The sequence below is a fragment of the Corvus hawaiiensis genome, chromosome 8 (genome assembly GCF_020740725.1).
Source record: "Corvus hawaiiensis isolate bCorHaw1 chromosome 8, bCorHaw1.pri.cur, whole genome shotgun sequence".
Taxonomy (NCBI): domain Eukaryota; kingdom Metazoa; phylum Chordata; class Aves; order Passeriformes; family Corvidae; genus Corvus; species Corvus hawaiiensis.
In genome coordinates this window covers 10,013,212-10,035,466 of record NC_063220.1, presented here as the reverse complement: position 1 = coordinate 10,035,466, position 22,255 = coordinate 10,013,212, and the positions used below count along the sequence as shown (strand labels likewise).

General features: G+C 39.5%; 1 protein-coding gene across 2 annotated transcripts in view; it reads left to right on the top strand.

The window, feature by feature from the left end:
* SHOC2 (SHOC2 leucine rich repeat scaffold protein) overlaps nucleotides 1-16,408 on the top strand; it is a 65,699-nt gene extending 49,291 nt beyond the window's left edge. For both annotated transcript variants that reach the window (XM_048311356.1, XM_048311358.1), the window contains 6 exons: nucleotides 1,078-1,208; nucleotides 3,943-4,131; nucleotides 5,413-5,535; nucleotides 7,629-7,766; nucleotides 8,250-8,367; nucleotides 10,239-16,408. In XM_048311356.1, coding sequence (XP_048167313.1) covers nucleotides 1,078-1,208; nucleotides 3,943-4,131; nucleotides 5,413-5,535; nucleotides 7,629-7,766; nucleotides 8,250-8,367; nucleotides 10,239-10,447 — 908 coding nt within the window. In that variant the 3' untranslated portion in view covers nucleotides 10,448-16,408. The remainder of the gene's footprint in view (nucleotides 1-1,077; nucleotides 1,209-3,942; nucleotides 4,132-5,412; nucleotides 5,536-7,628; nucleotides 7,767-8,249; nucleotides 8,368-10,238) is intronic.
* Nucleotides 16,409-22,255: the final 5,847 nt, after the last annotated feature.

Here is a 22,255-nt window from a genome sequence, read left to right as displayed (position 1 = left end):
CATTTTGACGTTTGTTAAATCCTGTGTTTCTTTTCTAATTTGTCTGTCTGGTGCTTCACTTTGCAGAACAAAGGTGTTGTGCCATGGGTGGTTGTAAAAGTGAATGTAAAACAGCAATGTTTTGCAAGGAACTGATTGTGTGAACCTGTTCACAAGCTCCCCTGGTGCGAAGTCCACACCTGCACAGACACCTCTTCTGACTGTAGGGATGAGCCAGAAGACAAGTTTCTTTGCCAGTTGACTTTACAGTGAAGTTTAAGGCCTTGGTACCTGCAGGAGAGGCTGAATGCCCCAGCACCCTATAGTTCAACAGCATCCTTGAGCTGTTGATTTTGGTCTTTAGTACTTGTTAGATGGTAAAGGTTGGAGCTAAAGGGAACTTCAGATTGGAAATTTTCAAGTTGCAAGTTTGTCAAAATTTTTATTCCCTGACAGAAAGACATATCAGGTGGGACCATCAGGCAAGCAATATTCGGAAATAATTTTACATGCACTATTTTCCAGATTTTTGTAGACTTCCTCCAGACTTTTTCTTCAGTGTCACTCAGAAAATGTAGTAATTTTGGGTTTTTCCTATCACCTGTTAAAGACATTCTTACTGTTGGAGGATGGTAAAGCTTTGGGGTTTTTTTCCCTGCAGAGGAAATTGTTTTGCCAGGACGTGAGTTGTATGATGCATGCCCAGGTTCTGGTAATATGAGTCATGGCATTGAATGATACTGTCCGTAATTTTAAAAAGTCATTTTGGGGACTTCTGGAAAATGATAGTATGTTTTGTTGACATAAAGATCAGGATAGAAGGACTTTCACAATAGGACATGGGCCTTTTGCTTGCTTAGCATATTATGCAGAACATCAGAATAATATTTAATATGCACAATCTACTTCTGCATGGTTGACTTCAGCATTGGAAAGCACTGGAATCTGTGTATCTCCCATTTTGGGATGACAGCTCCATTTCACCATTTGAAATTTTGAAGTGTAGAGTGTGAGACAACAGAAGAATCAGAAGTCACACCTTGTTCTGTGTGTATGTGTGATTCTCACAGTATATTAACACCTGTTTTCTGCCTGTAGGAAATCTGTCCAGTCTAAGTCGTCTTGGCCTGAGGTACAATAGGCTGTCAGCAATTCCCAAGTCTTTAGCAAAATGCAGTGAACTTGATGAGCTGAACTTGGAGAACAACAACATTTCTACTTTACCAGAGGTGAGGAATAGAGGGAGTGGACTGGGGAGGGAATGCTGCTGGAGGACATCGATGTTTTGTAAAGGAGGTGCAACACGGGAAATTTTTTCATCTTCCATCTTAACTCTGAGGAATACCCTTTATTTTAACCTAAATGTAATGTGAATTATGTCGATTGTGTAAATATTAGGCATATTTAATCAGTGTTGAAGGACTAAATGTCATACAACTTGACTCAAAACTGGGAGCAATACATGTGGTTGTATATGCTGTCCTGTATCTTTAGAAAACCTTAAATAATGAGTCCAGATTCCCACCCTTAAAGCTAGATAAGTGTTTCTCAATGTTTCTGCTTCATGAAGCATTAGTGCCTGGAAATAATTGCTGAGATGTCAGAAAAAAAATCTGATGTGATTGTTTCTTATTTTGGATGTTTATTCCATTTCTTTAGAATGTTTTAAGATGAAGACTTCATGACACAACATAAATTTTATAGCCTCTTCTGTTTTAAGGATGCTCAAACTGGTTTCCTAAGCTGTCATCCCCATGACCCCAAGTTGTCTAAATTACTAGTGTAAAGCGAGTTAAAAGGTTATCTAAAGATGTATATTGCAAACTATAAATAGAGGGGAGAAAAATGCACTTGGAATTCAGCAAAGTATTTACAGTAACAAAGGGCAGTAAGTAATTAATTTTCTTCAGATAAATTTCTGAACTCAGCAGTGATAGACTGAAACAGAGAGTTTAATAAATGTTTGGGTAAGACTATAATTTAAGAAAATGCTACTGAGTGAAAGCCACCAGGCTGCTTTTAGGATGAGAGCTAAGCTAGCCCACCCCACCCAGACGTGTTACACAAGCAACTATGGTGTAATTGCAAAAAGCTAATGTGAGGGGTGATTAGTTGCTTTAAAAGATGTTCACCGTAGTACAAACTTCTTTGTGACTGTGCTGCCTTCTTCAGGTGTATTTGCCAACAATATGTTAACACTCAAGCTTGCAGAAATGTATAGTTTATACTGTAATCTGTTTAAAATAAAGCATGCTGTGCTATAAGACAAAGAACTGTATTTGTAGAAGAAATTTCAGAATTTCAAAACATAGCTGAAGCTGCTGACACAATGCCTAATAAATATTTTATCTTAAAAGGATGGGCTGGAAGAAGGCAGTACTGCCACAGCTCTCACAGATGTAAGAGCATTGTTCTCTTTGTACTGCCAAAGCTCTCTTTCTTCCCTTCAAATGCATTTAATTACTCCAGGCTATTAGAGTGAATTACCTAACATATTTTAGATATTTTTTTGGTATACAAGCAGACTTCAAAACCAGCTTTTTGAAATGCCAGGATCCATCTGAAGCAATAAAGTGTGTTAGAGCTCAGGGATTGCCTAACCCTAGGACTAATATCTGTTAATTAAAGTATAGGTAGAAGCCATATTTCCTAATCAAAGATTATACTAATTAATTATTAGGTTAGATTAATACTGATTTGAAGGTCCATTATTTTATCTGTAGGGGGAAAAACGCTTCATTGATATTTGCTGAGATGCCCCCAGTGTCTAAAGTTTTAGCCAGGGCATGAAGATAAGTCCTTGTTTGATCCTGTTTTATCTACAATAATGTTAATAAACTATTTATAAAAGTAGCCAAAGCTTTCCTGGTGAAACAGCAAAGCCATATTCTTAAAGCTTTTACAGTGATTATAGAGCTCAAATGGCAATCCAGAAATACTGACATTAGGAATATGGTTGGAATCATTATGTTGTTATTGCTCATTCCTGATTGCAGATGTTGCATTATTTATGGTATGTAATGCCATGCATAAATCTCCAATTTCTGTAATACTTAAGCAAATAGGGCTGGATTCAGGTTGGTGTAGTAATAAGCAAAGGTGACACTTCAGCAGTAATTTAGATCTCATTATTCATCTCCACACTTCCAGCAACGTGCTTGGCACGTAACTAACAGATAAACTGAGATATGGGCTGCTGGGATTTCAGAATCTAATTAGATTGTCAAGAGAAATGAAACTCTGGATTCAATGGACAGCAGTTGCTATCCAGTTTAACTACAGGCTTCTTGTTTCATTTCTTAAGGGGGAAAAAAATAGAGCAGTAATAACTTAGGAATATTTTAGAAAAAGGAAAAAACAATGGAATTTTCAAACCCTTCCTATTCTTTTTCTCTGTCTGATTATCTGAAACTATTACAGTATAATTAAAAGACACTAACAAGAAACTTCTACCAGTTGTGATCACAATATGGATTTTTATGAAGTTACCAAAGATTTGTACTGGAGTTATCAAATGCCTCTTTTGGGAGCCAGTATGTGGGGTTGATATTTCTTTGGGCCCCATTTGGATGTGGGTGAGATGCTGGAGCCAAAACAGCTACTGGGGATGGACACGCTGCCCCTGTGCTCCTGGAGCAACGTGTCATTAGAAAAATTGCTTTCAGAGGAGAAAAGAGTTACCAAACCTCCCAAACCTGTGCTTTTAAATGTGGTATGTTTGCTTTTTTCTATCTGTCAGCATGCAGGGAGGAAGGGGGAAATAAGGTAGTGGCTGATGACTGTGAGCAGAGGTTGTTGCTGGTGGAAGTTTTATCAAATATAACACTGGTTTGTGTGTTGCAACACTTCCTCAGGGGATGGACTTGAGGGGGGAAAAACATTTCTAATTAGACCCATAAGGGAAAAGAGATGCATTGAAATAAATCTGTCCTAAGTTCTTGTGTGGTTTTCTTCTTTCTACAGGGTCTTTTATCCAGCCTTGTCAAACTGACTAGTTTAACATTGGCCAGGAACTGCTTCCAGTCCTATCCTGTGGGTGGCCCGTCCCAGTTCTCCACAATCTACTCTCTCAATATGGAGCACAACCGCATCAATAAAATCCCCTTTGGAATTTTCTCTAGGGCGAAAGTATTAAGTAAGCTGAACATGAAGGTGAGGCACAGAAACATGCTACTGTGTAAAATCAATGAGGAGCACTGTTTGCTGCTCCATGAATTCTGGCAGACTTAATAATGTAAGGAATGAATTTATCACGCTGAAGTGGATGCTGCTGCTGTCATATATAGAAACAATTCTGTATTAGTCTAAAATTGTGCTATCAAGATGTTACTAGTTAAGATTTTGTCACATTTGCTTGAGTTTGAACAATGAAAACAAGAAAGCTGCTTGCAAAGTTCTTGAATATTCACATGGGACACAAGCCTGTAGATTAGCTTATTTCTCCCTCAGACACTGTTACAGTTTACATTATAAACAAAGTTATGTAACATAATTTTTTTTAATATAGTCTTTCAAAACCTAAGTCTGGAGACTTTTGGCAATAGTTGAAGAGCACAGCAAAAGAACTTTTTAGTGTGCTAATGTGGTTTAAGAGGAGTAGGGAAAAGAGATGATATTTTTCTATTAATAGATCTATTTCAAGAAATGCTTGAGCAGTAGCTAAGCTCAGCTACTGTTCTAGAATAGTTTGACACAAATGAATCCTCAATTTGCATTAAGTCCGGTTTTTATCACGTACCCATTTGTAGCTTTGCCTGTTTACCAGAACTTTGTATGACCATTTTTTAAAAGATTTTGAAGTGTCTGGTCTAGATCAAATATTTTAGAAACATTTTGAGCAGTAGCATGTTCAGAGTAATTTCAGATGCTTTTACTCTGAGCCATTAAAGCATATGTGGGTTTTTTGGTTCTTTTTTTTTTTCTGGTTGTGGGTTTGTTGGTTTTTTTTTTTTTTTCCCCCCCTCAGGGGTTTTGGTGTGTGGGTTCTGGTGGGTTTTTTTTAGTGGTGGTGTTTATTCTCCTGATTGGTTTGTTTGGACTTTTTTTTTAACTCCATATATTTTTAGGATTTCGATGTTTGCTGATAGCACCTTTGTAAGTTATGGTGAACTTTCTGTTCTTTTTTTTAACCCACCATCCACTGTATTCAGCAAAAATAGGACAAAAAGTGTTTTAACCACTGTGTGAGATCTTGAGAATTATGTATTTCTAATTTTTCCACTTAAGTTTGTATTAGTAACAAATTCTGTAACTCTAGGTTGGTACCAGTAATGTTTGGTGGAATTTGAAAAAAATTGGCCAACATTTTATTCTTCTGATTTCACTGTCGACTGTGTTATAATGAAGTTTTTCTGTTAGTTTGTTCAATCTGTCAGATGCCTTGCCAACTTCTTGCCAGGGCAGACCCTAAACGTTCAATATGTTAAATCATAGGACAATCAGCTGACGTCTCTCCCCTTGGACTTTGGGACTTGGACGAGTATGGTAGAACTGAACTTAGCGACTAACCAGCTAACAAAAATCCCTGAGGATGTATCTGGGCTTGTTTCTCTTGAGGTGAGAAGAGTATAAATTAACAGCTACGTGAATGCCTGCAACATAGGCATTCTCTACTTCACGTTTAATATTACTTTCGGGTCAAATAAAGCTAAATAAGTACGTGTATCTTTGCTGTTTAATGTGATGTTGCATCTGTTTGTGGTTGTTGTCAACGGCTTTTGAATGTTGTTCTTTAGGCCCTCGATGAGTGTGCACAAACGACTACGTACAGATATATTTGTAGCGGTGTAGAAAGAAGATTTTTCTCAACAGAGAATTAGTGTTGTAAATGCAATGTTGCTGAACTCGGTTCAGTTCCTGGAGACCAGCATGGAAGCAGCAGGGATGAGAAAAACATAATGAAACGTTCTAGAGCCAGGGGTGGCTTGAGTGCAGCTCTGTGAATCTTGTAGGGAGCCAGGTGCGAATTCTGAGCCTTTGAGGGGGAAGAGTTTGTAGGTTAAAAGCACGAACTAAACCTGCTCTGTCCCCTCATCCAGTTTCTCAGAGTACCATCAGCAGAAACAAATTAATGCCTTGGAGGGACAGAAAGATAGAGGTACTTGTTTGGGCAGTTGAGTGAACTTTGTAGGCTCTGTGAGCTGCTGGGAAAAATCTGTTAAAGAAGTGTAACAAAGGGTATATTTGAAATTGCAAATTTCTAATGTGACTTCTGTGAATATTTAATTGTTCCTTCAGTGTGGGGCAAAAATTATATGACAGAGTAATAGCTATTTAATAGCCCAGTTCCCTTTTAAGTTAAGTGTGGTTGATGTGATTGGGAAATTAGTAACCTCTAACAACTGGGTTTGCTGGTGGTCTGTTGGCTGCTGAAGCTCGAGAGCTGCTTGGTCTGCAGACCTGTTACCACTGCGTTTCTCTGTAATTAAAAAATCAAATACAAAGGGCTGTTGGGGCGATGTTTACACAAAAGTGAAGGTTCCCACAGCAGTGCTAAGTCAGCTGCATTGCACGTAGGTAATATTGTCTGTTCCTGCCTTTGTTTCTTGATACGCGATTAAAACATTACTGTTCTCACTGCTCTGTGCATGTCGTAGTGCATAAAGGAAGGTCACTGAAATGCTGCTTGTGCTAATCCTCAGGCTTTGGCTTTTTGTCACTTCAATTTTCACTTTGATTCTCACCATATTTTTATTTTGTTCCTGCCTGGGGTGTTTTCACATTACGTGAAGCCAGTGAGAGCTGGGATTGTTGGTAGAAGACAGGCACTTGCAGCCTTGGCTGGTTGTGTGTGGCTGGCACGAGGGTCCACACTGGCTGCTCTTTCACATCCTCATGTTTCAATGTGCCTTCTTAAATAACTAGATAATAGCATTGTTTAATCAGTAATTCATTACCTTACTACTCACAATGCTGTTATGAGGCTTGGTTACTTCCAAGAACTGCAGGGCTTCTCTGGAGGAAAAATGGTGTATTAGTGTAACCCCTGTTAACTTGCCTGTGGAATAATGAGTAACTCTGTTAACTGACCCTGCAAATAAGGATAGACTTCTTGAACCTGGGGTATTTATAATTCAACTCAGAAAGGAGGAGAAAAACAAGAAGACAGCACTGTAGTAGGCATGGGTGTGCGTGATGGCAGCCCATTTTGGAAAACCAATGTTCTGCTTAGGTGCTCCCATCTGTGTGTTTGTTTGCTCTTAACCAAAGGGACATAGGGAGAAGAGGAAGTACTAAGCTTTTTAAGGAGAACTTGGCAAGCACAGCAAATAATGTAAAACATGATTATGAGATGGCTATGAGGAAGCATAACAAAATGATAGGCAAATTCAGGAAGAAATTGTTTTTCTTTGGTCATTTGAAGAAAGGAGGTTTCTGTTGTTTTTGCTTTGCCTTTATTACTACATATAATAATATTTGAAAGAAGTATATTCTAAATGTATATATTTATGTCATTAAAGACTTGAAACAAATTATGTTAAATCACTCACTTGGTTTTTTTTTTTACATTTCCAATTACTTCCTTAATGTAAATGTAGGCTAATATTGGACTTCATTTCTTGAAAATATATAAAAAAATTGTATCTTAATCTGTTATTTACTTATTATGTTACTGAAATTCTGTGTTTGGTTGTTATTTCTTTTTTTAGGTTCTTATCTTGTCAAACAATCTCCTAAAGAAACTTCCCCATGGAATTGGAAATCTACGGAAACTCCGAGAGTTAGATCTAGAGGAAAACAAACTGGAATCCTTGCCAAATGAAATAGCTTACCTCAAGGATCTGCAGGTGAAACAATAATTGGTCGAGATAAACATCTTTACGTCCTTTATTTACACCATGCTGATTTAATTGCAGCTTGTTGGATGAGTGGAAACTATTTGAGCGTGGACACAGAGCCAAAAGTTCAGAATCTTGTGCCACTTCACCCGTAATTAGTCCCCACTAGTTGTTCCCCAGCTTTATTATTCAATACTGAACAAACAAAATTTTGAAGTTTGAATAACTGTTGTACCATGAGTGCAATACCACCCCAGGAATGATTTCAGTCGTGCTCATAAAACACATTAGGCATGTGTTTTATTATGCACTTTTTTACTTTCACATTTAGTGATGCTTAGTAGAGGTTTGAAATGTTGAATCGTTGAAATTTTTCTTCTTCAAATTCAGGAGATTAGAACCCCTTCATTTGTCAGCTACATATCTTGTTACTTGCTGTCATTACAAGCAAAAATCATTAAGTTAATTTGTAAAAATGTGTTTTTCCCTTAGAAATTGGTTCTGACTAACAATCAGCTGACCACCCTTCCCAGAGGAATCGGTCACCTTACCAATCTGACGCACCTTGGGCTCGGAGAGAACCTTCTCACACACCTTCCTGAGGAAATTGGTAAGATCGCGTTGTCTGGTTTGATGCAGTGTGTCTGGGCAAAGCACATATCATAGGCATCTATTCTGCTCATCAGTAAAAGCCACAAAATTCATTTGAAACTTCTAAATACGTACAGCCTGATGTGAAGCGTGTGCCACAGGAACAGTGCTAGAGCGTACGATCTTTATCTTACTGAACTGTAGTGGAAAGGATGCACTGTCTTCTTTCAGTTCTGCTGCAGAAAGCTGCTGAACAGACACCAACTTGTAATGGTGACATTCCTTACCTCCAAATTGTCCCACAATTTTTGTGTTATCCATGACTCAACTTTATAAATTTGTTCTTGGAGAGGGAAAGGAAGTGCACTGATCCTACTCTAATGCCATGGTGTAGACAAAACCCTTGTGTAAGGTGTAGGCTGCTGAAGCAAATGTTTCTCCTGGTAGTCCTTCTGCACACAGTTTTGTTTATAGGCCCCCATATTGTTTTTCACCTTGATGAGGTTAGAAAAGAAAGTGGAGGAGATTTACAGAAGGGAAGGAATAGGATTTTTTTTTTTTTTTTTTGTCTGTGATGTTCAGACTAGGTGGGTTTCAGAGCATCTGGAACTGGGAGCCAATGTTTCTTTCATAATTAGTCTCCATTATATTAGTCCCAGAGCATGATTCTGACCACTTAAGTTAAAATCTTATAGTTTGAGCTTATTATGGAGGAAAAAATGATGGGACAAGCTACACCAAGCAAAATGTGGTCAGAAACAGTGATGTGCAGTTGAGGAAGACGTGGTCTGTCTCTCGCAGCATCTTTGGTGAGGAGCCATTACAGCTGCTCATCTTGTGCCTCCATGTGAGAAAAGCCTAAAATAATCTAAACTTGGAGTTTTTAAATTTAGTTCATAAGCTAGTGAAGAGTGTTTGGATGCTGTGGAAACAAACTCTGGAATTAAAATCAGTAAAAATTAAAATTTAAAATACTATTGTAGGAGTACAGTTTGGTTATTAAAGCTGGTTGTCTTCACACATGAGAGAGCAGTGAATTATGGTCAGGTGTGACTGTTTCATGTATCATGGTATCAACTGTTTCTCATTATTTCTTCTATAGTTTCTCCTTTTGATTGGTTTTCCATGCCATGAGTCCTGCCTACTGCTTTCTCTTGTGAAAGATTAAATAGTCTCTTAGGTTATAGATGTTTATGGTATGTAAGACTGGAAAATGGGGAATATTTTGGGGAGGACTTCCATGTTTTTGGAAAGAGGAATAGAAGTCTTAAGAAGGATTTACTCTGTTTTCCATCTTCTGGTCAACCTGTATTGCAGTATCTGTAGGAGAGGAAGTTGTAAAATTTGAATTCAGGAAAAAATTTTCACACTGGTTAGTTCCATTTAATAAATTCATTGCTATGCAGAGAAGCCACACTCTTCTGCTTTTTTCCTGTGGCACATGACAGATACAGCTTCAGGTCTTTAATGTATGGATTCTAATTACATTAAAGGTATAATATAGATATTTTTAAAGAGATAATAGATACTGTGTAGTATAAGTATTTTCTAGGTCCTTTTGACTAGATAGCTGTTCAATATTGCCTGCACTTGCATAGCCCTGAATGGCTACTGTGAAATCCCTCTCAGTTCTCTTATTCTCTTTATTTGCTGTTCATTTATTACCTAAAGGAGATGTAGTAATGGATGTTTTTAAAACTAAAGAAAATTCGTTCTTTCTTTGGTATTGGTGAACAGAACTTGGCTGTTCTTGGAAATAGGAGTCTGGTCACTGACTCAAGGTTCTGTATAGGAAAGAATCTTCAAGTGGACTCAGAGCCTTTGTCTAAAAGTTATAAACTGCATGAATGAAAAAGATACTACTACTACTTATTATTTTATTTTTACTAGGTACACTGGAGAATCTGGAAGAACTGTATTTGAATGACAACCCCAATCTGCACAGCCTTCCCTTTGAGCTGGCTCTTTGCAGCAAACTGTCAATAATGAGTATTGAGAACTGCCCACTCAGCCACCTTCCACCTCAGATTGTTGCAGGAGGACCCTCCTTCATCATTCAGTTCCTAAAAATGCAGGGACCATATCGTGCCATGGTCTGATGCTCATTGAATTGTCCAATACACTGTACAAAATACAAACTGCATTAATGTTGTAATTGTCTGTATATGTATATATAATATAATATATGTGGTTTATATTATATTATATATATATATAAATATATAAATAATATAAAAAGGCAAATTTAAGACTGCATTATGTGTTTCTGCTAATAGAGGAATCATAGCCATTTAGATTTTTTTTTATTCTGTAAAAATGCTTGTCTGAGTTTTCTTTGCTGAACTTGATGGAAGTTGTCTGAATAATCTGAAAATGCCAGTTCATTTAAAGCAATTGCCAATGAACTCAAAGTTTAAATTTAAGGGACAAAACCAGTTTTGTTTAGATTTACTTTCAGTTAAGAGAAATGTATAACCTTTATATAATGAACTTTTCTGTTTTCCTCCCCCCTCCCTTTTTTTTTTTCTTTTTTTTTTTTTTTTCTTTTTTTTTTTTTTGTGTCAAAACCTGAAAGGGTCATGTGCCCTGAGGTTGGGATTTTCTTTTAACTTATTTTGAGATTTGAAGCAAATGGTGTTTTTATATTGTTTACAGTCAGAGTAAATCACTGGATTTTGTTTTATTCTGATTTGCTCTGTTTTAATCAATCATATCTAGAGTTTATATGCCTCTGCTGATGAATTTTTATCAACCGGTTTGTATACTAAAAACATACTCATCAGAACAACTGGCAGGTGAAAAGGATGCAGTCGAAACAAAAAGAAAAGAAAAAAGAAGCTTGAATTCCTTTAGGTATTGCTTCCCTGAGTTACCAGTTGCAGGCATAACATATCTGAACTGAGCCTTTTGCGGTTGGTCTTTTCTAGCACAAGTAAACCTTTTCAGATTGGTCAAAATGTGGAGTATCCTCAGTGAAGAGCGGTTTTCGTTGTGTGAAGTAACAAGTCCATGAGGTCTAACAGTACAGTTAAGTGACAAGGAAATAATATATATGTACATTTTTATTACAATGTTGAGTCATAAACTACAACAGGCAATTTTAAGGATTCCTTATAGACCTTGTACAATAAATGAATGTGTCTTACTTTTAAACACTGCAATATATGTAAGTTTTAAGGTTGGTTAACAATGTACTATGGTTTTATATCTTGACTTGCCTTGTACCTCCTTCCATTACGGAACTTCTGTGTCCAAGCACAATATCTTCACACTGTGCTGTTTTGCTGCTGAACTAAATGCACTTTTCCCCCACAGCTGGGGCACTTGCTTCAAAATATTCAGTTCAGTATCTTGATTATTCTTTTTTAACTTCATCCTATCTGTTTCAGTATTAAACCGATCTATTAAAAAAGAGGCACCTTTTTCATTTGTGCAGAGATGCTGGTAGCTCAAGAGAAACACTGTAGGTAGTGGACATCAGTTTTATCATTAATTTCTTGGCTGTTTCAAAGGCAGAAGATGCTTCAGGGAGATTTACACTATTGCTGCACTTGCAGGGCCAGTTGTCTTTTTTCAGGAGGGTAAGAACTTGAGGCAGTCACATTCCATGGTTACCCAAAAACTGTTCAGTTTATACTCATTGGAATTGCTGCTGGGGTAGCGTGACTTAGAGGACTGTACCTTTTGCACAAAATCAAATCAGTGGATGCCATGGGAAATCTGTTTCACATGCAGAAGTTTGGGAATATTATTTCTGGCTTTCAGGCATGCTTATTTAGATGTATTTCCTTGATCTATTTGCATTTTGTTTTGTTGTATGTCTTTTCATTAACAAGGAGTAAGTTTTAAATGGAAGGCAGGTGGAGATATAAAACCTTAGAGGGCTTAAACATGCTGTAAAACTATTGTAGATGTCACTGGATTTTACTAAGTAATGTTCTATTCTTTCTCACACACTCTCTCTGTCGTTCCTTCCCCTTCCCCCCTTTTTTTTTTACATCTACTGTAGCTTTTCAGTTTAGACTTTAGTTTATAAAAGGCTAGTTCCTTACAGTTCTGCCTGAGTTAATCTTTCTCAGCACTAAGGTGTTAAAATATGAAGATGCTGAAATGCTTATTATCAAGACTGTAATCTAAGTTCTGAATATACTGCAGAGTCCGTGTTTGTGCCCTCAGGTCACTAGGGGGGAAACTGGTTTGATTAATATGGTTCCTTAAAGCAAAAGTGGCGACCCCTTGTGTTTCCAAGCGTCTTGGTCTCATTCCCTGTCTGCTCCTGAATCCCATTTTTATAAGAGATCAAGGGATTGAATTTGTTTAGTTTGTAAATATGTTGATTATTCACCTTGTTAAGGTACATGGTTAATGACTGTATGATTGGAGCTGACCCTCTCTCACATAAATTCCTGTGAATTGGAGAAGTTGGCTACCAAAATAGTGCTCGTTACACTCACTTAAAAACAAGCTATTCTTTTCAGTACACTTATAGGAATAAATAAAGCTATGTTTTAATTCATTACTATATTAAAAACAGGATATTTTTTTCAAACTATCTTTGTACTAGTATGGTTGTTGCAATGTCAGATAATCCTGAGCCCTGTTTTAGGAGTTTAATTTTATACACTTTGAGGTGAATGCTTATTTTTTCTGTGTCTCAAGGGAGATTTGAATAAGAGCAGTGTGAGAGAGGTTTTTGATACAGGAGAAATCCAGTCAGAAGAATTTGAAAAGTTCTCTAAAATGGTCTGAAAGTTTAAGTATTAAATATCTGGCACAGATTGGGAATACATGCATATAAATCCATCTAAGTACATACATGGATTTATATCCAGATCTATACATAGATCATATAAATCCAGCCATTTTGATTATTCAGAACAGTCTTACCTCCTGAAATAACAGACTTTTGCATTTCCCAGGATGTTGGATTGTTAACTGGTGTAGTTTCTGAATGGTGTTATTGCCTGGTGACATTCAGTTGAACACACATACTGGCTTACGCATGTGTAAGAATTTTATTTGCCCTAATCAGTTAAAGTATGAATGGAAAGAACTTTATTTTGGCAACTGTATGTATACATAAATACAAAAAATGTATTTATGTATCTATACATGTATGAAAGCATAGACAAGGTGGAGAAATTAATTATTTACAGCATTTTTGAAAATAAGATTGAGAAATAAGTGATTGCCAAATACTTGTATTAAATACTTAGCCTCCTTGCTATACTGAGGGAAATAATTTAGAATGATTATTGAAAAATGTGACAATCTTTACTTTGGGTCAAAATTATGACCTTGATTGCTTGTCCATAGCCAAAATACCAATTTTGCATGTGTCTGTGCCTATGTACATGCATAGTCATGCCCCATAAAGACACTGTCCTGAATCATGCCTTGATTTAACAAGCTAAATTACTATAGAAAAGGTAGTATTATGGAAGTCTGGTAAGGTATAAAGCAGTTCAGAGATTGGTTGAACAATGAAAAGAAGGAACAGTTGCTGTTGTGACTTGTGTTGGTCACATACTGCGTTTTAATTTACTACATAGGAAGTTGTTGGATAATTCTTTGCAAAAATTCTTTAGCATAAACCCATTAAAGCTGTGTCTCTTGCTGTCCCATATTTGTCACCCAAAATTGTCTGCTATAAATGCAGTGGAAATGCTGCTTGTAAAGTTGGGTCACATAGCTATATAATTGAGACTTTTCAGTTTGGCAGATGCCAATGGAAATGTTGACCTTCATGCACCCCTTCTAGAAAGAGATTTGGATTGTAGAATATTTGCTTCAGTGCCTCTCTTTGATTTAGTATTTCTAGGAGCGTGCATGTTTAGACTTCTTGAAGGTTGTGATTGCTCATTTAGTACTTAGATTGTCTCTCTGGTTAGTGCTTAAACTCATTGTGTCACCTGGAGTTCAAGTGTCATCTTCAATCCTCAGAGTTTGAGAAATATCTTTTATTTAACTATTAGAAAACTTTGAGAGATTATTTTTTTCTCTCTTTTTTTTTTAACCCCCAAATAAATTAAACTTCTGAATCAGCACAAATCCATATCAGGAGACTTTTTGTATCTGGATGCAACTAAGAATTTTCCTGTCAGTGTCACACCTCAGTTGTATCAGGTAGACATGCCAGAGTAGCTTCTAGTTAGAAATGTGCAGTTGGCAGTAATTTGCGCAACACAAACTTCAAGGCACAGTAAGGACAATTGCAAACAAGTGATAGGATCTATGAATGGGTTTTGTTTTCACATTAGCAAATATAAAAGAAATATTTTTTTTATTATTCTGATTTAGATCTTAACCAGGACTGCACAGGACCTTTGCTGTGGAAAAATATCAGACCACACTAATTTTGTGGTTAAAAGCTAAGTGAGAGTGTAAACAGTCTACAAAAATGTACTTTTAATCTGAATTATTGTAATGTTGATTGTTATGTCTATATAAAAGATTGCCTTGCTTTTTTATAAGAGTCATTCTGTATCAATGCATTCATTATAAATAGTATGTTTGTAAATAAGCTGCCACTGAGTCTTTTGAAAGTTTTCTAGTATTTCTAGTCTGACATTAACCTGGATATAAGTCTACTTTTGCAGGACCTCAAATTAATAAGAACTGCTTTCTCATTATATACTTACCACTCTTCGAAAGATCTCAAAATATAGATTTTTATGTAGAGCAATTACAGGAAACTTCAAAAGTTGGATGAAAGTAACTGCTTTACTCAGAGTCATGTAGACTGGAGACCTTCTATAAAGCAAATGCTGGTAAAAACGTTTATATTTATTTTGTTATGGTTTAGTAGGGCATGTAGTAAAAAAAAATCCCACAGCTTTCTCTCTGATGGGGAAAAGAAATCTTGGATTTTAGTGCAAATTGCATTTCAGCAGCAACAAAATTAAAGTAGGTATAGAATTGTGATGCCTAAAAGGGAGACACCAGCATTTAATCTTCAGGTTCAATAAAAGACAGTATTGCCAAGCTGCCGTGGCACTGATTAAACTGATGTCTTTCAGCTCTGTGAAGCTCATTGCACAGACTGCTTCAAGAAAGTCATGCTTACATCATGCCCTACAAACTAACAAACAAAAAGCCAGTATCCTTGGAAGTCAGAACAGAAAGACCTCAGGAATTTGGACATGAGGAAGAGGAGCGTAGCTGGTTGCTTTAAAAAGCTGGAACTGGCTCTCGTAGTGTGCAGCAGTCACTTGTGCAATAATGAGTGCTTCTGTCATTTCATCAGATCTCTGTTGATTAAAATCAGTAGAGGCCCTGATCAAAATACCTAATCTCCATCTTGAGTTGAGTCAGTGCCTGTAACCATATGTGATCTGGCACTCTGAAAGCAAGCCAGTCTTCTCGCAAGCGTGGCTGTCCCGTGCTGTGATGTTGGACCACCTGCCATCCACCCCTGTCTCACAGGGCTGTGGCAGATGTGCAGAACAGGGATGTGCAGTTCCTCTGCAGTACTGCTCCAGACCTCACCAACCAGAGTTTGAAGGGCTTGCAAAAAGGAAACAGCATCTGCATCACTGCATTTAGTAGCCTTGATAGATTAAACGAATTCACGGAAGAAACTTTATTTTTCCTTTTTCTTTTTTTTTTTTTAATTTTACATTTCTATGTATTTCTGGCCTCTGTGACATCTTCTGTCTAATAACTCTACAATATAATTACATGCCAGGTGAAAAAGAACTTCCTTTTGTTTGTTTCAAACTACGCCACCTTATTTCATTTGGTAACTCCTAGTTCTTGTAGAACTAGAAATTTATGAACAGTTTTTTTCCTGTTCATCTGCTTTTTACCACTCTTGAAGGTTTTGGGTTTATTTTCATAAATGGCAGCATTTTTTCCTCCAAGTCATGGAGTTCTAGTTTTTTAGCTTCTCTTCAAACTAAACCTCTTCCATTCTCTGATAATTCTTGCTGCCTTTCTCTGTGGTTTTCTAGTCCCAGCTCTGAGTCTTTTTCCTAGTTCATGGCCTTTAGCAACCTCTTTTGTTCTTTGTGTACTACTGCTTTGTGAAATAAAAGTACAGTTCTGTTACGAAAATTAAAGTTGAGTGGGTGATAAAGTTTAGTACTAAGGTCTGGTGGGGAATAATCCCACTAGGCAAGGATCAGATCGGGATTTATACTTCAGATACAGGCCACCCTCTGCAATAATTGTTTCCTCTGATTAGCTGTAACTGTCGTCCATCATCTCTTGCAACTAGGTATAAAAAACAGAATTAATAGGAAATTTTCCATAGTGTGCTGATTTAAATAATGCCAGGATTTAAAATGCTCTCTTCATGATAGTAAGAGTTCATTGTTTTGGAAGATGTGACTTTTAAATATTTCAGATGACCTTTTTAAACTGTCTAAGCCAAACTTTTTCTGAAAATACTGTCAAATTTCTGGTATTACTGGTTTTTTTGGAAGAGAAGTTAGAGACTGCCCTGGTTGGGTTTTATTTTCCTGCTTGAAGTCTTTGTAGAAAGCTACATAAGAAATTCTCATAGTTAAAAAAGAGAGAAGAAAAGGAATCTTCCCTGACCTTGGGAGCATCCTGCCAGCAATTGGTGTCAGCCAGAGCTTAGCAGCCACCTGGACTGCGGGGAATTTGCTGGTTGTGACCACTTTTTGTTCACATGGTTGAAGTGAGCATCCCCCACATGAGCCTGGCCTCAAAAACCACCACACGATTTGGCTCTAATTGAGTGAAAAGTGAAGAATATGTCTTGTTTCTGCCACCCCATGTCCTTAAGGCTGTACAAAAGGCCTCAGAAATATGCAGATGGTGTCTTGCGTGTCCTGGCGAGACAAACACATGACATGTTTGTGTGATTAATCCAGCCCAAGTGCTTCAGGATACCCAGTGTCCCAGTGCTGCTCTCCAGTGACAGGTCCTGCTCTCCACTGGTTGAGCATTTTAGATACCCACTGTATGTTGTTTAGTGTACAAGTACTGCATAAAATCTGAACACTGGGCAGCTCTATAGAGCACACCTGGTGCTGTGAGCTCTTTGTGATGGCCATGGTAGAAAAAAAGGTGTTAAAGGGCTGGAGATGGTTAGCTTTGATACTGGAAGAGGCTGAGTGCCTTGAAAGCTAATTTGTTTCATTTTTGCAATCCATCTCAGTCAAATAAAATACATCATCTCTTCGTTCACTCCGTGCCTCACTTCGGATTGTAAGAGTGGGAGATAATTTGATTACAAAGATCAAATGATGATGTTTTAGAGGAGGAGCCATCTGGAGTTTCTGAGTGAGCAGCTGGCAGCCTGGGCTGCACAGTTAATGATCTGACTGTGTGCCTTGCAACTGTTTTTTTCCACTGCAAAACCTTTTAAGAGTCTTTAGAGATCAGTCTACCCCACTGCCTCCAAGTAAGATGCTATCTGCAAAATTGCGCACAAGTGTTCCTTTTAAAAGCTCTTTCCTCTTTTTCCTTTCTATTACTTAAGTATTTCTTTGTTAAGACTCATCATGAATCCTTAATTTGCTGTAGTTTGGTTCTTGGCTTTGCTTGACCTAGTAGTAGCTGGTTTGCATTCTGTCCTGCATTATTACAGCTGTGCTGCCTGAAGGGATTTACAAACTTCATGTGGTCAGTTTTAATGGAAATACATTTTTTCCTTGAAAATCTTAAGATGGTGTTTGAAAACAGCCGTGGTAAGGACAGTGCAGTAAAACTCTTCTCTCCATATGACCCAAGGTTTTTGGATGCCCCTCATCGTTTTTAGTCCATGCCAAGTAATGTTAACTGAGGGGGAAGTTACAGCTAACTTAGAATTATCTGTCCTTGCCAGAGCAGCAGTGGGCAAGAAATTCAACTAGGTATGGAGCTGCTGGTCAGCAAGGCAGCTCTGATTTCAGGCTTTTTAATCATCTCTAAGTCAAGCACTTCTTTTTAGGCCTGCCAGGCATTTCCAGCTGCCCAAAAAGCCGCATCAGACAGTGCCATGTGGTTCTGATGTGGGGGACCAGGGGAGAGTCCCAGCAGCACCAGGGAGTCAGAGGTTTGCCTGGAAAGACTGAAAGGCACTGGAGGAAATTCCCTAAAAGCAAATTGCACCAAGTGGAGAGTGGGTGGTACTCTGGGGCCAGCAGCTCCTGATTGATGCTGTTGGTAGCCCAGGCTCCAGCTCCAGGCACAGCCCGGCAGTCAGGAGAGCACAGCCAAGATTCTTGGGTCTGTGGCTCCACCAGATGGATGGTCCTGAGGCCAGGCTGCTGCTTTTTCTGAAGAAGTGTTCTGAAAGTTGGGGAGGGCTGAAGTCAGTTTAAAACAGAACCATATCTGGAAGTAGCAGAATCCCCCATGAGAGGGGGGCTTTTCTAGCATTGCCTCTTTTTCCCCTGTGAGCTCTTCAACTCCCATCTGATCACAGCCTCTCCACTTGTGCTCTTACTGTCACCTCTCTTAATTCAGATTTCCCTCTTTTGCCAGCAGCCAGGTATCTCACCCCTGTGCCTCACAAACTGTGCTGAGCTGAAGTTAGTGGAGGAAGGCAGGGAGAGCAAAAAGATGGTGTAGGACCGGTGACTTCTGCCCCATGTACCTGTTGGTGCAGCCAAGTCTCCTGAACTTGCTTTGTATTGGTTATGAGCCCCTTTCCTCCAGTTCTACTGCAGAATGGAAACACCAAGAGAAAAACAGGATTTGGGAACAGATGGCTGGGAGAGAAAAATAAAAAAGATGGATCAGCTGCACATGGCACAGCTGTGCCTTGCTGTACGGCTTCTCTGTTGGCTCCTTGGACACAGCCAGGTTTTTACATCATGTCTCAGAGTCCCTGTAAAGGGATTGATGTCTGAGTACTTGCCAGATAAAAGATTTGGCTTGGGGTACATGTCAAGACTCGGAAAGGAATGAAGTTTGATTAAATGACAATTCTGTGGCCAATCTGTGCTCCAAACCATTTAGGAATAAGGATGAATGGTTTAATTTTTGAAGTGACACAAAATGCTTAACAGTCCGATAAAGAGTTCTGAAATATGTGTAATGCTTCATAATATTCATCACTTCTGCTTTAGGAAAACCCACATGCTCCCACAGTTAAATTGTTAGTGAAGTATTAATAAGAAAATGACATTCTCATTTCATACAGACATGTAATTCCCCAGAAACATTTAAAAATTTACATTTTTAAAAGAGATTTGTTTAAATTGCCACAATTGCTTTTTACCATTCTTGTCTTTTGCTCTGCTTAAGGAAAACTGAAACTGGATTGTAGTGAGGAATCAATGGTGATCTTCAGTGACTTCAGCTCCAGAGGACTTTGCTGGCCTGGCAAAGTGTCCCAGTGCTTAGGGACACTGGAAACCCCCCTAAGGAAGCACGTGAGCCTGGTGGCTGGGTGGCTGGTGGATCAGAAGGGCTTCTCAGCAAAACTGTTTTGAGGTGCTGTCAGTTAAAGCCAGTTGCAGTAGCAGTGAGCTGCCTTTCTGAAGATTAGGGGAATATTTATAGCCTAGCTAGAATGAAAGGGTGCCGAGATTTCAGTTGTTCTATTTTTCTGTGCGTGTCTGAGTGCACTGGGACTACACCTCTGGAATTGCTTGGATACTGTATGGCAATTCCCACTTTGTGGTCTTTGCCCAGCAAATGGCTTGGCCTCAACAAGTGGAAAGAAAGAGTTCAGGATGGGTTCAGTGCTCCCTGTTTGTAGGGGAGCTCCAGTGTTTCTCAGAGATTGCTTTCCCTCTCGCTCTCCTGCCCTTGCGTTTCACTGGCTCTGACAAGCTGAACAGCAGAATGTACATGAAATAGCAGAGATTCCTCCTTTCCCTTCCCTCAGCCATGGCTCCCATCAGTTGTTCTTGGAGCGGCAGAGGGTGTTAAAGACATCAAGCTTTGTGAAAATGGGGATGGCGTCCTATGCTGATGGGAGCACTGACCTGCTGTATCCTTCATCAGAGTGCAAAGACAAAGTTGTGGCAGAAGAATTTTCTGCTGTTGTTCTGCTCAGGGTTGAAAATGACTTCTCAGGGAAAAAAAGTAAGAGTTTGTAGCAGCAGAGATTAATGCTTGCTGACGTGCTCGGTTTTCTGTTACGCTTCAGGGAATGACATGGATTATTTTGCTCTTGAATTTTGTATGGCAGGAATTTCCCTTGGTACCTAGGATGCTTCCAGGGAAAAGGAAAATCTGAGTTGAAAAAGTGCAAGTGGAGATATAGTGCTTCACTCAGCCTGCCTTCTCTAAGTGCTTTGTCCTCATTATGCATTACCATCCTTGATTCCCAGATAGGATAAATGTTTCCTGGGGAGAGAGCCAGTTTGTATTGCTGAAAAGCAACTGGCAGTGCTGAATAAGCAAATACATCAAAAGCTGGTGTTTAAACTTAATTTGAGCCTCTCAGGGAAAAAACAAGTTGTACCTTGCTATCTGTAATATCCCTATGCAATATTCCTGTGACTGTGCCTTGCAATCTGCAATGTCCCTGTGCAATCTGGGTAGGAATAATTGTCTTGTAGGCAGTGTGGGAATGAGCGCAGTAACGATGATGGATGCAGAATCTGCAAACCACTGTGAAGGTGGAAACTCTGGCCCTGGAGAGAAGAACCTTTCATCCTGCACCCACCACATGAAGATAGTTTTGCTCTGGTTTTGGCTCGCCTGGCTATCACCACACAGGCTAGGAAGGTGTTGGACGATGGACCAGCCGGAGTTCAAACATGGGCAGCACTTGGCTCGGCTGTGGGGGCTGAACCCACTGTGACCTCCCCATTCTGGGTAGTCCCCTTGCAGAGACAGGTGCCTTCTCCTTCCCTCACATGGAGCAGATCAATGTGCAAGCATTCCTGCCATGTCCAAGGGGGTGGATTGTGGCCGGGATGTGGGAAGGAGGCCTGGCCTTAGTGGAACTCTCTCCTTTGCCATGGCCTCATGGCAAAGGGGGAGCAAAGGGAGAAAGCAGCTCTGGAAAGCTGATGAAGGCAAACTCTCCCCAGCACCTCAGGCACTCGTAACACCCGACTGAGGCCACAGTGAAGGTTTTTCCTTGGAGATATGTGTCCCTTTCCAACACCCTTTTTTCCTCTACTCACTGCAGCCCTGGTTAACAGCTCAGCTGAGGTGGGGAAGGAAAAGTCTCAACTTGGAAGGGCTCTGCTCACCATGACATCTCTTTCTGGGGGCTTGGCTCAGCCTGTGCTGGGTTTGATTGCCAGGAGACCTGGGTTTTCCCCGCTTACTGTCCCCTTGGGACCTGGGGCCATTCTGAGGATAGGCGGGGGAAGGAGGAACTGCTGCCTGGGGGAGAAGTTACAGGAGCCTGGGGGCTACAGCTGGGCTGGGGACAGCAGGGACACAGTGGCATGGGGTGGGCAGAGTGATCTCTCTGGGACGGGAGTCAGCCTGTGCAGAGGAGTGTTTATACAGGGCCAGGATTTAGGACTGGGGGACTTGCAGGGCTCTGGATGCTGCCTGCATCCTCCTCTATGTCCCCAGCTGAGGCAGCTGATCTAAGCAGGAGGAGCTGGTGCAAAGTGCGATCTCCTTCCAGAGCCGCTGCCGTTCCTGGATGGCTCCTCAGTGTTATTTGCTTTTGCCACTAGATGGTGAAGTAAGGAATAAGGGAAAACACAGGAAGTCTCGCTGTGTTCCCCGGCGGCCTCCCTCCCTGTGAAACCACGCTGACGTGCTCTGCTTTCTGGGAACCCGGCAATTTCAGGCAATTATTCCCTGGACATTTTACACAGCTCAGCCTTCAAGAACTGCTGCTGCCACCCTGACTCTTTGATCTTTTTAACTCCAGTGCTGACACCCTGCATTGATGTAGACATGGCAAACTGTGCTAGACACAGATGGCAAACCTGTGTGATCCAGGGACGTACAGAAAGCTGTCTCCTGCTGTAGCAGCTTGCTTTGACCTGTTTTTTGAAGAGGGTGTATGATCTGCTTCCCCTTTCCCA